The sequence below is a fragment of the Macrosteles quadrilineatus genome, unplaced genomic scaffold, assembly GCF_028750875.1.
Source record: "Macrosteles quadrilineatus isolate MER2022 unplaced genomic scaffold, UCM_ALF_1.0 Scaffold_4__1_contigs__length_99947679, whole genome shotgun sequence".
NCBI lineage: Eukaryota > Metazoa > Arthropoda > Insecta > Hemiptera > Cicadellidae > Macrosteles > Macrosteles quadrilineatus.
Window position 1 is genome coordinate 11,594,176 of NW_026542597.1, and position 15,940 is coordinate 11,610,115.

The window sequence follows — 15,940 nt, forward strand, 5'->3', positions numbered from 1 at the left end:
ATTATTATTCGGCCCAATCACAGACTGATGAAGTTTCTGATAGGCCATGTAACATTATTATCATTAAGCCCAATCACAGACTGATGAAGTTTCTGATAGGCCATGTAACATTATTATCATTAAGCCCAATCACAGACTGATGAAGTTTCTGATAGGCCATGTAACATTATTATCATTAAGCCCAATCACAGACTGATGAAGTTTCTGATAGGCTATGTAACATTATCATCATTAGGCCCAATCACAGACTGATGAAGTTTCTGATAGGCCATGTAACATTATTATCATTAGGCCCAATCACAGACTGATGAAGTTTCTGATAGGCCATGTCATTATCATCATCAGGCCCAATCACAGAATAATGAAGGTTCTGATAGGCCATGTAACATTATCATCATTAAGCCCGATCTGAGACTGATAAAGTTTTGACCATTGTGGTTGGTTGATATCGGTAACCAATGTAATATATTTATATTTATTTACTTCCTCGTAAATAATTACACAGCTAATTTACTTTTGTTCTTCTTATGGATCAGAAAAGATTGTTGGGGGTTTGTAGCTGAAGACTATTTTCTTTCGGAAGATATTGAGTACAAACAAAGGCTGATTGATTTTACAGTATACATATTTGTACAGAGTGGTGCATGTATTACCCTATTACCTACCCTATATTACTACCCCTACTACTTACCCTACTATTACCATTACTTACCCTATTATTATTAGTTGGATGTGTTGATAAGCAAATCAACACATTAACTGCCATAAAACATACAGTTGAATCTCAAAAGTCCACTTTAAAACTAGTAAAAAAAATCAATTTGTTTGTAGTGGCGGAATATCAAGTTTATTGTGTTGTGAACTTGTTCTATAAGTTTTCAACTACCTGGAACTCTTCTCTTAGTTAAGTTAGTTATGTGTCCATTTCTTTTTCCCGAATAAAAAAATGTACTTTGATCATTTTCAGGGTATTTATTACAAATTGAGGAGGATGACTCCATGCGCTGTCGGAAATATAAAATTCCGTCTCGCTTTGCCTGAACCCGATGAGATGCAGATCTCTATAGTGGGTGAGTGGCTATAAAAAAATATTACTATAATAACAATGCTAGCAGTAGTTTCCATCACATGAAACTCAAATTTAGGTTATTGCGCAAATACGTGTTAGGGAAAAGGCAAAGCTGAGCAGGCAACAAAATAACTCTGATGAACAGTTCTTTTGTAAAACTTAAGCATTGAAATTTTGACTACGGAATAGTTTATTTATATTGTTTTAGTTGTTCGAAATGCTTAACTTATACTGTATCGCTCTTTTAGATAATTTTGAGTTGTTGAATAAAAAAAATAATAATTGCAAAAATGTTCTATCATGATCGGTGGAAAATTGAATTTTCATTTTGGGCTCAGAAATCTCATCTTGTTTTGAGTATCAATCTTGTTATAAGTTTATTATAGCGACTCTCTCACGGTTATATTCAATGTTTTACTTTATGTTAACAGGAATGGCTGTAGGTCTAGGAGAAATGATAAAAAATGTGAAATCCGTCCGAAGAAGAGCTGGAACACTTGGGGCTTCCAGCAAACCCGAATCTCTAAATACCAGTAAAAAGTCAGGTATGGAAAACGTTTTATTGTAAGCATCTACTTTCAACTTTATTACAATTGTCTGTTTTAGCTAATTTCCCTACAAGGAAAAAGCTATTTTTTAATTAAATGTTATTAAATAAATGATTACATGTCTATGGCTTGTCCACTCATGGTGTTATGTTTACACAGATGATGGTGACATGATATTTTCTCTGGAGGAAGACCAAGAATCAAATAGTGCTCAGTCTACCAAGGCAGCTAGGCCCAAGTCCCCTAGGCCTACTCGACAGTCTACTCATGTTAGTAGCTATTATAAAGAAGCTCTTAATTCAGTTCAGAGTCCTTGGAGGCTTGCGGCTATCTTAGATAATTTTAAACAGCTGCTGAAGAGTTATCGTCCAAAAATATTTTTTCAAACACCAAAGTGATTGTAATTTAAATATCTAGTATACTGTGAGATTAGAAATGTTCTTTGTAGTTTTGAATTGTACTCCAAAGGAGTTCATGGAAGCTAACGATCTTGGATTTTCCCGCCTTAAGAGCAATGTTAATTTTGTTAATTTTAAACAGTCGCTATTTACCATCTTAAAATATTTTTTCAAACACCGAAGCGATTGTAAATTTAAAATATCTAGTAAACTGTGGGATTAGAAATTTAATTTTCTTTTTAATTGTTTTACGTCTAGAAACGTGAGTTAGAACGTCTAAGAAATTTCATGGAAAATCATTTTTCTTATTCTGTTATTTCATAATTTTTCCGTTGTCTTCACTTTGTCATTCCCTACACCACTGATATTACGTACGATATAATAAATAAAACACAATTACAATATACATTAGTTTTTACAAATTAACCTATTTTTATCTTATGTAGTACAAACATTTATTTCACATAATCTTACTTTTACATATCAGGTAATTCAAAAATTAACTCCTAAGTCTTGAATGGGAGTAAGAATAACATAAGACTATAGGGAATGTCAAGTAGTACACTGACGTCTCTTAAAGGACGTTGTTTTCAAGAAATGGAAAAATGACTCCATCAAGTTAAAATGGTATAAGATAAGTTGTGTTTTGATGTGCTATTAATATGTATATGGTAAATAGTATTAAATTTGTAACGTTTATAAATTGAGACGCTTTCATTACCTCACCCTGTACAGTAAATAATTTGATTTCAGTTGCCCCCCAGAGAGCGCTACGGAGTTGACCTAACACCGTTATCTTACGTTCCTGGCGGACACATAGAAAGATATCTGGGGAACCTCAATTTCTTCTTTATAAGAGAAACTTCATGCATAAGAGAGGTATGTTTATTCGTTGATCAATCAGTTTGGGTAGTATTCCTTTTAATAGTGGTAGTTTAATGACTTGGAGGTAAAATGTGACAGTAAAGCTACCACAGGGTTTGCCTGATTCTGAGCCGTGACTATTTCCACCGGGCGAATGTCACGACTCATGATCCATGGTTCTCATTTTGTTAAGTAAAGTTTTGTGGGCCGTTCCTCGGGCCTGCGCATGGATCACGCTTCCATTTCGTTAGTCTGGGTGCAGGCACGGGGGCATGGTTCATCTGGTAGCAGAGCGTGGTTAGTGGGTTGCGTCCTGGGTGCCTTGTCGTGAAACTTGGTTTCACGACTCGGATACTTAGGGATGCGATCGCTGTCCGCGTTCTGTTTTTTGTTTTGTTTTGAAGAGCCGTGGATGGATTGGTTTCTTGGAAATGTTCTGGCCTGGCAGTTTTGGAAAAAGGTCTTGTTGTTGTTGTGGTGGGGCGTAAACACATTTTATTAGGAGCTCGCCCTTTGGCCGAGGCACCGGGTGGAATCGGTGGTAATGACTTGCATCCTTCGGGAGCAAGAGTGTCAAAAGCATGGTCATGTGTCAAAAAAAAAAAAAAAAAAAAAAAAAAAGGTTTGTGTGTACCCCCCATCACACAAGTGTTAGGTGTTGTCTAGTGTATGTATCGGTGTATGTTTGTGTGTGTGTACGTTCGTGGGTCATTTGTTGTTGTTTTTTCTTGCGGTACTTGCGGTATGAATGGGCAGGTTCTTCTTTCGGGCCCCATCAGGTGCGTGGGCATCAACGTCCAGAAGCCTTAGGAATTAAATTTCTGTGTTTGTTTTGTGAAAAAATTTTGTTGGCTGTTATTTTGAGTCAAGTGCTGGTTGAGACTCGGTATGGCGTCAATTGTGCCGGAATATTTGAGGAAGCCGGAGCTGGTGTACGAGGTGCGGTCCCGGGGGGAGACTCCTGGAACTGATGTACGCACTTTGCGTACACAGTTCAGACAAATTGCTAGCATGCCTCAAGCTTGGGTTGAGTCGCTCAGTTTGGATGAGGAACTGGAGGCATGTAAAGAGAGGATGGAAGAGCTAAGTGGGGAAATTGATAGTTGGAGTAGTTTGCCTATGGGCTCAGCTAAGGGTTCGGCTATCACACAGCTGACGCACTGGCGTAAGCGTCTGCTCTTGGTTTCAGGGCAACCTGAAATCCAAGATGAGGACAAGAGCTTGGTGGAAGCCAGAATTCTTGAGCTGGAAGGAATTTTGGAGAGTATTAAGGCAGGAAAGTCTGTCCAAGAGAAAGTCGAAATTTTTGAAGACAACCGTTCTTTGGAAATTTCAAACACAGTGCCAAAGTCTGTTGTTGAAGTTGTGGCTCCAGTGGGTACCCCCCGGGCTCCGCCTACGCCAAGTACACTGCTCCAGTTGCCTGCAAATGTTCAAATGTCAAATGCAAATGTCACACCGTCCCCCTCTCACACGTCCACCTTGGCTGCGGCTACGCTGAATGTCCAGTCCCCATCTCCCTTTCCTTCTCAAGTTCATAGTTCCCCTTCCATCTCTAACTCCTTTGGCAAACTTCCCCATCCCCTTGCCTCTGTCCTGAGTGGTTTCCGGCCGGTGGACGGGTTAGATGTGAATGGTCTTTGTTTTTTTCTGGAGAGTGTTTTGCGCATGCGTGAATACCCTGGCATGTCAGACGCAACTTTGATGGAACTCATTGCTCCATACTGTCTGAAACCGTTGGGGGACAGATTGCTTGATTGTTTGCGCAGAGGCGTCACCTTTGATGTTTTCCATAAAGAAGTTTTGGAGCTTTTCATGCCCCGTCGGGTCATGGAGAAGCTGAAAGTTGAGAGAGTTTTTCGTCCTCAGCAGCCAGCCGAGTCTCTCAGCCAGTACGTGGGGGACATTCGCACGGTGGAAAGGGTCTTGCGTTTGGGGATCAGTGAGCTTGAGCTCATTGACATTGTGCTTCAGGGGTTGAAGCCTGAGGAACGCTCCCGTCTGGTTTTTGCACCACGGCCTGCATCTTTTGCGGATCTGGACAGACTCTCCATCCTTTCGAGATCTGTCCAGGACGCTGATTTTCAGAGAGACCAAGCGGCGGGGCATCTTCCCCTAGCTGGTCATCATGCTGTCGTAGCACCCGTGGGGTTGGGTCCTGAACCGCCGCAGTGGCAGAGGCAACCTGTTGTTTGTTTTGGTTGTGGGCAACCAGGTCACATTCGGCGGCATTGCCGTCAAGGTGGAAATTTTGGACGTGGTCCAAAAAACTAGTTTGCTCACAGGAGGAAAAATTGCCCAATCCTTCCTGTGAGGTTGTTGGTGATAATGTAAAGGGCAATAATTTGAAAGTTTTTTCAAGTAAGTCAAATTCTAAGTTAAAGTCAGTTAATGTTTCTGTTGCCTCCCCTTCTGGGAGTGTTGTGCCTGTGACCGAGCCTCTGCTGCGGGGGATTGCGGGCCTTGCTACCATGGGCGTGAAAGCGGCGCGCTCAACTTGCCCACGTCTCAACATCTTCATAGGTTCCACGGTGCAGAAGGCCCTAGTGGATTCTGGGTCAGCCCGTTGCCTCATTTCCTTGTCCCTTTTTGAAAAACTTGAATCGTCTGGGCTTATCAAGCAAGTTGAGCGAAAAACCCCTATCTGCTGGACTGCGTCAAATTCACCCCTTCCCATCATCTATGAAGCCCGTTTCAAGTTCAAAATTGAACAATTTTCTTGGGTTTGGAGTTTTTGGGTGGCTAAGGACCTTTGTTTCCCTGTCATTTTGGGAGCGGATTTTATCAAGCACACTGGCCTAATTTTGGATTTAGGCAGAGGTCAGTGTTTTTTCCGATTTGCGAGGCGGGTATTAATATCTTTTGCTGATGAAATTGGTGGTGGTGCTGCGGTAGTCGAGCCTGAGATACCCAGCAAGCCAACAATTGATCCGTTAGGGCATCTGACTACTTGCGAGGCTGAAGCCATCAGAACCTTGTGTTCTCGTTTCCCAGATGTGCTGACGCCAAAGCTTGGAGTCACTAACCTGTTAGAGTACGAGATTCGTCTAACAGATACCCGTCCCGTTCGCTCTCACCCATACAAATTAGCTCCACCCAAAATGGAAACTCTCAGAAAAATCATTGACGAACTTCTGGAAAATGGTGTCATTGAACCCTCCCGTTCGAGCTACGCTAGTCCAGCTTTTCTCGTCCCGAAACCCAATGGCAAGTCCCGAATGGTTCTGGACTATCGCAAATTGAATGCGCAAATTGAAATCGACTCTGTGCCTCTCCCCGATTTGCATTCTGCGTTTGATTGGTTCGGTAAGGCCAAGTATTTTTCTGTTTTTGATCTGAATCAGGCCTATCATCAGATTCCTTTGAAACCTGAGTCTCGACCTCTCACTGCTTTCTGCGTTCCGTGGAATTTGTATCAGTTCACAAGAGTTCCGATGGGTCTTGCTGTGGGGGCCCAGACTCTCACCAGACTCCTTGATTCCATCTTTCATGATGTCAAGTTCAAGTTTGTGTTCAATTACCTCGACGATCTCTTGGTGTACAGTGAGAGCTTTGAAGATCACCTGATTCATCTTGAAGAAGTCATGAGTAGATTGAATAGGGCTGGCCTTACCGTGAATCCTGACAAGGTTAGTTTTGCAAAGCCGGAAATTTCGTTCCTTGGTCATCTTATCTCTCATAGAGGCGTCTGCATCGACCCCGCTAGAACCCAGGCTATCAGGGAGTTTCCTCCTCCCAGAGATGTCAAGGGTATTGCTAGGTTCATCGGCATGGTAGGTTTTTACCGACGCTTCATCCCCAATGTTGCTGAATTGGCGGCTCCTCTCAATGAGCTTCGGAAGAAGGGCGCCAAGTTTGTCTGGGGTGAAGCGCAGCAGACGTCTTTTGATCTTCTCAAGGAGGCTATCATGCAGCCCCCTGTTTTGGCGATGCCGGATTTCAATCAAAACTTTGTCTTGCAAACAGATGCTTCCTCCGTCGCAATTGCGGCTGTGTTGTCACAAGAGGTGGATGGTGTTAGGCAGCCAATTGCGTACGCCTCACGCACTTTGAGTCCCTGCGAAAAGAAAAGCTCTTCTGTGTATGAACTCGAGTGTTTGGCTGTCGTGTTTGGAGTCAATAAATTCAGACGCTTTTTGGAGCACAAAGAGTTTTTATTGGAAACCGACAACCAGGCACTCTCGTGGCTTCTTGCACATCCACGCCAGCTTGGGAAAATTGGTCGTTGGGTTGTCCAAATATCGTCCCTTAAGTTCCAAGTGCAACACGTTCGAGGCACACAGAACGTGATTGCTGACACACTATCTAGGATGTACCATTCACCCGACGATCATCCTTCTGACCAAGAGCAACCGGGTTGTGCCGTGCTCCTGGAGTTTCCTCTCGCCTTTTCTGATTTCATTCCCCATCAGCTGAAGGATCCTGAGCTGGCAAAGATCATTGGTGAGCTTCAAAATGGGGGAGCCCACCCCCCATATTTTCTGTCCCAGGGTGCCCTTTGCTGTCGCGCTCGGCAGCGAGGTAAACCTAAAGTTGTGCTGCCTAGTCTTCTAATACCTATGGTCTTTGAGTATTTTCATTCTTCTCCTGTGGGTGGGCATCTAGGTATCCACAAGACCATTGCGAAGGTTAGGGAAATGTTCATCTGGAAGGGTATGGATCGGGATCTTGCTGCTAGGGTGCGTTCTTGTCAAACGTGCTCACTGAGCAAGCCCGCTCAAAACTCTAAGTTTGGTTTGTTGTCATCTGAGGTGGCGGAAAGACCTTTGGAGAAGGTTTTCATTGACTATGTAGGGCCTCTCCCGCGTAGCAAGTCAGGAAATAAGTTCCTACTTGTTTGTGTGGATGCCTTCTCCAAGTTTTGTTGGCTTTTCCCCTTAAGGAATGCCACTGCACAGCTCACCGTGCAGGTACTTCGAACTCACCTCTTCCAACATTTTGGAATACCCGCCACCATTGTTTCCGACAACGGAACACAGTTTGTTTCCCATCTGTTCAAAAGAATGTGCTTTGGGCACGGAATCCGCCATGTGACTACTTCCCCTTACTATCCACAGCCTTCTCATGCTGAAAGGTTCAATCGCAATCTTCGTTCCGCTCTCATAGCTTTCCATGCTGACAAGCAGACCACCTGGGATCAGGAACTCCCTTGGCTTCAGTTTGCTTTCAATACTGCTCACCATGAGAGTCACAAGGCGGTCCCTTTCGAGCTGTTTCTAGGCTATCCGCCTAACAACCCGTTAGCGAATGTGTGGGGAATTGGCGACCTTCTGCCACCTCCTGGTGCGGCTGATGTCAAGGCAACTTGGCAAGCGGCCAGGAGAAACTTGATCAGAGCTAGGGAATTGGTCCGGAGGAAGCACAATCGTGGTAGAGTAGACAACCCTTTCCAGGTGGGGGATTTGGTGTTTTGTAAAGCTCATCCAGCCAGTTCGGCTGTGGACAAGAGAGCTGCAAAGTTGTGTCATCGGTGGTCAGGTCCCCACCGCATCCTGAGGTTTTTGACGCCTGTCACGGCGGAGCTTGGAGATCCGCGGACTGGAAAAGTGTTCCGGAGGGCGCACATTTCTCATCTCAAGCCCTTCCGCGGAACTCTTCCGTAGGCAATTTTCTTTCCTCTTGTGTCTGGGTGGGAAGTGCACTGGGCCAGAGAACCTGATCACTTCTCCTGTCCCCTGTGTTCTGCGAAGGAATTTCCCTCACAAAATTTTCCAGCTCTGGCCAGAGCAAACCCTGGGGGTGAGTTTTCCCCTCAGTTTGGAAGTCCCTTGGCGTTCCCCACCACAGACACTTGAGTTGTCTTTCAGGTCATTCTCTTTTCAGGAAGTGGGGGAGAGGCTTGTTTGTTTGTCCCTTTTGGAGAGGAGTGTCCTCTTTTGGGGAGGGAGGTTGAGCCGTGACTATTTCCACCGGGCGAATGTCACGACTCATGATCCATGGTTCTCATTTTGTTAAGTAAAGTTTTGTGGGCCGTTCCTCGGGCCTGCGCATGGATCACGCTTCCATTTCGTTAGTCTGGGTGCAGGCACGGGGGCATGGTTCAATTCTATACAATTGCCTTTATATTTTAGTGATCAATAAGTTATAGCAGTATTTGGGCAAACTCTTTCCAATCTTGTAACTTCTTCTAATCATTTTACTCGTATATTTTATTTTTATAAAGAGTTAATTAGACATCAGTCACTTCCACTTGGCAATATTTTAAATGACAAGGTTGGTAACTGGCATCAATATGAAACTTCTCAAGGTCAAGGTGAGTAATGCATGAAGTAGATAATGATTTGACTAGTCTTATTCACTGTCAAGGGTCCTGATGCCGAAAGCATTCGGCAGTTATCGGAATTCGGAATCGTTGGGTGCAATTGGGAGACGTCTAGAAAAAATCCTGCCTAGAGATAGCAAAAATATTTACCCATAAAAATCCTGAAGTATCAAGTATTTATAAACTCTAGAAAAAAGGCACCTACAGCGTTCAACGCGATGTTCCAGGGTGGTGGAATGAGTGGTTTTGTGCACAGTTTTGTCGCAGAAGTGCTCGCCATCATCAGGGCCCATGTGACGGCTCTGGGAGGCAACGCTATGGTTGCGTTCTTCCTCAATGAGTGCATCATACTCAACAATCCCCACAAAAATCATGTAAGTGTCCTTTGTAATATTTTTATGCATATTTTATGGGCATTATAACATCAATGTAGTGTCTACTGGTCACTGCAGTTGTCACTTGTCTCCTTCAGAAGGTCCAAATATGGATTGTTAACGGATTGAATAGATAATAAACAATTATACAAATCACAGAGAATTTGTCATGGCGAATGATCCCTGGGAATTCACTTATTTTCATTCAAGGTAGCTGCTTGACATCCTGTAATGTTAAGTCAACATGTAAAGCTTGGTCTATTCTGGTGTTCAAATTTGTGTATGGAACATTAGAGATTAAAGTCTTTAATCCAATGAAACTGAGAATTTACTTTGCTGGTCTAATAGATTGGTGTCATTCCCATTTAAAATGGACGAGACTTTGGAAATTGTTCTAAAAATATCCACATTTAGAATACCGGAACCTATATTATCTTTTATAATTCTAACTGTTGATGTTTGGCAAACTAGATTAAGGCAATTAATTACTAAAACTGTTTACAAAGTTAGTGTTCAATATTATATTAGTGTTTTGGTGTTGTGTTTCTTAATCATGGAAGATATCACAAATCATTATTTAATAACTAATAATAATAAGCTTTATGATCCAAGCACCCTGTTCATAGTAAGCCAAATTTTTGTCTAATTTTACGTTAGTATTGTATAGCACATTCCTTTTCGTTACACAAATACCTTAAGAAGGTCTGAAAGTTTTTTGTTTGTATTCTTTTTAAGTAATATGATCGACAGACGTCAAGAGCAATAGTTCAAACTACATGAGTGACCGTTTATACTTTGGTAGCAATCGTTCAGACATTGGGAGCTATTATTTAGACTTCAGTATTGATCTTTTGGATGTTGGTTGAATTCCTTATTTAAGTGTCGCAATAACAGCGGATTTTAGAAGACGTTCAATTATCCGGCAGTTTCAACTATTTTTCCCAAATGTGCCGGATCAGCAAGTGTCTAATACATCTACGTTTAGGGTTAGGTTAGGTTACTGAAAACTTCAATTTTGAATTGTTACAAAAAATTGTGGGTTGTCTATGAGAAAGCTTTCCTAATCTATTGTTTAAAGAAAATAGTTTTGTTCCAATCCAAAGGCGACACTAAGACCGTCGAAACGTGTAATCCAAAAGGGTCGAATCATTAGCAAACCAAAATATTTTACATTTTTCTATAATCATCCCATTCTTGATGTCTGTGTTTCCAGGGTCAATGCCTCATCAACGTAGGAGGTGACGCAGTGTCAGTTTCGTACGTTGACTGACACCACGCCACGCCTGTTCCCAGCTAGCACAGGCGCCTGCTGTCGTACAAATAGTTCCTTTAAGTACCAAAACGAATACCAATCATGCAAACGCAATTATTCAGAGACTTGTAATTGAAAAACTGGCAATCAATGTATTATTGTGTTTGTGTCAATATTGTAGATTGAAAATTGGTCAATGCACTTTAATGGATTGGATCAGAATATGTAATTGAAGTACTAAACCATGTATTATTATGTATTATTTTTGTTGAAATTTTTAGATAGAAAATTTTTTGTGATTGAAATTGAAACGTTATCAGAATGCTGGTTGATTTATTGTCAAGTTCGATTTGTGTAATGTATGTAGAGAAGGCCGTCTGAAATCATCTCGTCCCGATTTCAAAAATTAATTATCAGAGCTTATTTTTCTAATTAGTTGTAGAGCTTGAAATTTGTTTTAGCGAATTTCATAATAGGAAGGGGCTATTGAGTTTATTCTCTTCCCACTTAAAAATAGTGATGGTGAAACCAAAAATTATGAATCTAAAAACAAAATCAAAATTCAAGAACTGAAATCTGATTTAGTTACCTGCCTACTTGTTTATGGTTGTGAACAATAAATCCAGTTAGTCCAAATAAAATGCTTTAAATTGATCATAGGATCCAATTTAAAAAAATACCTGGGGAGCAATTTATTAACTTTACAAAAAAAAATGATCAAGCTTGTCTAGTGGTTAGAGTGCAGGACTTCAGTTCCTGAGGACCCAGGTTCAAATCCCGCCAAAACACCAATGGATTATCTAAGTGATAATGCAGCAACCCCTAGGTCTAGCCTGAAGTAATGTGAAAAACAATCCCAGGCCCGTGAGTAGCGTCTTAGGACAATAAAAAAAATATAAAAAATACCAAGCAAGTTTATTTTATTTTTTTAAAGTCTTCATTGACAAATACACAAATATTTTGATTGGGAATAAAAGGAGATCAATATTTTTATTGAAATGAATAAGTGGGATTTCTGTTAAAAACAGTAATCAGTTTCTAAACATCTTTGGCGTTGTTTTGATTACCAAAACATGTTGAGCGAGTCTCAACACTAAAAACAGTAACAATTGTTGGTGGTTTTCGGATTCAACTTTTGGTTTTACACATCACTTATTTAAAACGTATTTCCCTAATACCGATTAATACTTAATTTATTCATAAACCACACGTAAAAGAATCAACATTAATATCACCAATCATTGAGTCACATTTTCGTAAACTCGTAAGTATTATATTACCCTGCATTTTTGCGTTAAGAGCTTTTTATTATCTTTTTTGGATACTAGTTTAAGTACCTGTATTTCTTGGAGAAATGTGTACTATAAATAAAAAAATATTATGTGCTGTAAAAATGTTTGTTGTAAATATGAAACAAGGGTGCCATTATTCAAATTGTTTTGTTAAATTTGCTGTTATTGAATCATTAGTTATCTAAGAAGTTCTACATTTACTTGAAAGTTTGTGCTCACTTAGGAAAACAATCAAATTGACTTTAAGACTTGGTTGACCCCTACAAATTGGTTGAATATCTTTTAGCTTTCAAATTTTCCCTGCTCAATATTGCGATGTTATTGTTTGTGAGAATGAGTTATTGTTTGTATAGAAATGCCTGTTTTTAGTTCTAACGCCCCTCGCTTTAGTAATAGTTGAAAAGGCTTAAAATGTGCCAAAACTAATACAGTTGTACTTTTGTGCGAGTACTTAATTTTGCCATTTATTTTTAGCATTTTAGATTAAAGTTAGTTACGGTAGAGCGTCCCTGTTAGGTTGTCCTTACAAAAAATCTTCTATGAACACATAATAATTATTTTCTATTTAGTTTTTAAAGTTTAGTTAAGGGTAACTATCAGACTTATACCTTTTTTTAGATAATCATTCAAGCATTAAATTTCAACTCAATAATAAATTATTACAGTTATTAAGTAAGTTTATCATAAAATGCTACTCTAAATATTTACATTCAATATGTATAAAATTGTTAGAGGACTATAAGCAAATTAAGCTGTATACATTATAACATCTCAGAAATTTACCTTGTATAATAAATTAGTTTTATTTTAATAAATACACACCGATGACAATAAGGTACGGTATTTACCTACGGCCGTTTTTTTAAAGTAGCCATTTCAGTTCAGTTCATAGAATTGAAAAGTTCCTCTTAACATCATTCTTTACTTTCATAACAGCATTTTACTCGTAACAACACGGGTAACAGACCAATGAGGTTCGTGGATTTTAGAGAGAAAAAGTAAAATTGTAATGATTTGAACTTCAACCAATCAGCTGTTTAATTGTTGAGTGGTGCAATTAGTGTTTCGTACAATGTTTCGTTGCATCACTGTCAGTGGCAAATAAGAGGTTATAAACGAAAACATAACCTCTCTTAGAAGTTATGAGTAGTGATTATTAGTAATTAAAAACTGTCGTAGGTAAAGTAGTGCAACTCACGTAAATAGTGTTAATGACACTCATAGAAGTTTATAAATTTTCTAATCGTGTCATTAACGCAATCGTTGTGTAAACTACTATAAGAAGAGTTTAACGATTATTTATTTAACCTCATTAAATTTTCAAACGCTTAAATATAATTCGTACCTTCTACTAAAGCCAAAACTTAAATGTCAATTATTTGAAAGTTAATGGGGTAGGGTAGTTATTAAAATAAATATATTTAATATAAATTTGTATTCAAATAAATTCATAGTTAAATTATTTCGTGCCTTATTTGGAAGAGCAATTATATTTAGAAAATATGTGTCTAGTAATGTTAGTTTGGCCACAGTACTTCAAAAAACTTACTTTTAAATGTGCTCAATATTATTTATCAAAATATGAGAGTGGTTTTCTCATTGTAGCCTCATTTAATCTGAATTACGGGGCCGAGACAGCTGCGGATAATCATTTTTATTAATCTTTGTGTGGTAAATAATTGTTACTTTTAAATAAAAGTATTGTGTATAGTCTTTAAAACTCCCCTGGTGTATGCTGACACCAAGGAGTAAGGTACAGGGGAAACATTCAATGGTACACTTCAGTGGTGTCTAGGGCAAAGTCCAACACCACCATCCTAGCCCTCTTGTACTACAATGCTCACGGTGGAGGATGACCCTGTGAAATGTGTGATAGGAATTCCCGCTCAGTGTTCGTCACTCTGGCTCTTCCTTGGACGTCACAAGTATATTTCAAGCACAACATAATAGAGCTGAAAGTACACGGTTGTCTCATACCTTGTCTATAAGATTCCTGTTCTTCACTTCTCTGAGGTCAAACTCAAGTGCAAGGCCAGTGACCTCTGAAGTGGTTTTGGTCCATTTTGAATTATACATTTAGCCACTCTTCCAGAGAGATATTCATCATTTTATTCCTCCTAAGCATCTTGGTTAGGCAAGGCTATACTACTGTATTAGTTTTTCCCGATAAGTTCTAATAAGTATTAGTTTGTTTGAAGGCTCACATGAGCGAGTTGTAAGACTGGCTAGAAGCAGTTACAAACAGCAAGTTTTTTTTACAGGGTGACACAAAAATGCGTAGCCGACTTATTGAACAAATAATTGAATCAATTATTCTTATTTAAGGTGTATATTTTTTTATTTAGTCTCATTTTTTTTAAGAAAAACAAATGCTGCCATTTTGAAATTTAATTTTTTTTTTTACCTTGGGAATTTGAATAAAAAATTATTTAAGAAAGTAGTACGAGATGGCGGATTATGGCTAAACTAAGTCGAAATAAAAAAAATGTTACTGGATATATTTTACTCATTTTGGTTTGTGGAATCTTTTGCATAGCCCGCTACATTTTAGTGATATCCTGCATAAATGTGTACCAACTACTGTAAACATGTCTCTGTCTCAATGTACACACAAACCTGTTGAAAAGTAACTGCCAAAATTAAAGTGTAAAAGTTTTAGCTGTAAATGACGCTTTAACTGTGAATCACTCGTAACCGTATTGTCTTATTGGCTAAAAATAAAACCCAAATCACCTGAGCTACCTATATTTACCACTGAACATTTGATTTTAAAACGATTATATTAGCAGAAAACTTTGTCTAGTCCTAATTAAGGAAGCTACACATAACATAATGTATCTCATTTTATAATTATATTTTTGTTGTATTATTTTATTGTAAAGTGTCATATTTTGTTTCTAGAATTAGCAAATCGTATTGAATCTTACAAGGATCCATGTTTGTTTTACACGTTTACGTCTCTTGCCTTTTACTTGTTTTGTAATAGTTCGTTTTTTATAAATATAGAGATGACAAAATAAGTGGTCGTCAATGAAAAATGTTTACCTAATCAAAACCACAACAATATTCCCATTTACAGGTGCTTATAGCGAAATTATCTGTAATGCCATGTTTAGGATAAAAAAAGGAACTGCACACAGCCCATTGTATGTAAATAAATATACTTTGACTCTCAACATGTTATGTACCTGATCTTGGTAGTCTTGATCGTAGTATTAGACCTTTGCTCATCTAATTGTACAGCAAACAGCAACATTGAGAAGTGGCGTAAAATGATTCCTGTAATATTAAAATTGTTGCCAAAAACTTGTTTACTGGTCAAAATTAGTTAGTTACCAACATAGTATGCTCTTCTGTTCTTGTTTGATGCATACACAATTTGTATTTGTAAAATTAGGTTTGCTGGACTAGGCTTTTAGCCTATAACATTTAGTAGAACATACAATGCAACTTAAGATGTGGATTTTGTTTTTTCCCTCACAACACAACCAAGACGTTTTTTTATATATAAAAATTATTGTGATATTGTTTATAGTTTTAAAAATTGCCAAATTTTCATTTTACTTAGTTTTTTTTATGTGATACACCATAGATTATAATTAATTATTAATATTAGTAGATTATACTGAATAAAGAAATTTAAGAGCTTAAAAGATTCTGTTATTCTGTACATCTAATAGTGAATTATTGTGAATAAAATGGTTTTAACAATTATTTTTACCTTTTACACTTACCAAACCAACATCCTAAATTTAGCATGATAAAGGGCCACTAACTACGTCCATACAGGAATAAAAAATGACACTGGGGAAGTTATTAAAATTCAAAAATAGTCTGAACACAAACTAGAACAGACTAGACTTCTTTGATGCTTGGGCATT

The 15,940-nt window shown here is 38.8% G+C and overlaps 1 protein-coding gene across 5 annotated transcripts in view; it reads left to right on the top strand.

Moving 5' to 3' along the window:
* The window catches only part of LOC128991428 (C2 domain-containing protein 5), a 41,242-nt gene extending 25,469 nt beyond the window's left edge, over window positions 1–15,773 (top strand). For all 5 annotated transcript variants that reach the window (XM_054414289.1, XM_054414290.1, XM_054414293.1 and 2 more), the window contains 6 exons: window positions 968–1,070; window positions 1,501–1,614; window positions 1,777–1,886; window positions 2,769–2,894; window positions 9,369–9,515; window positions 10,729–15,773. In XM_054414289.1, the coding sequence (XP_054270264.1) occupies window positions 968–1,070; window positions 1,501–1,614; window positions 1,777–1,886; window positions 2,769–2,894; window positions 9,369–9,515; window positions 10,729–10,785 (657 nt within the window). In that variant the 3' untranslated portion in view covers window positions 10,786–15,773. The remainder of the gene's footprint in view (window positions 1–967; window positions 1,071–1,500; window positions 1,615–1,776; window positions 1,887–2,768; window positions 2,895–9,368; window positions 9,516–10,728) is intronic.
* The last annotated feature ends 167 nt before the right edge of the window (window positions 15,774–15,940 follow it).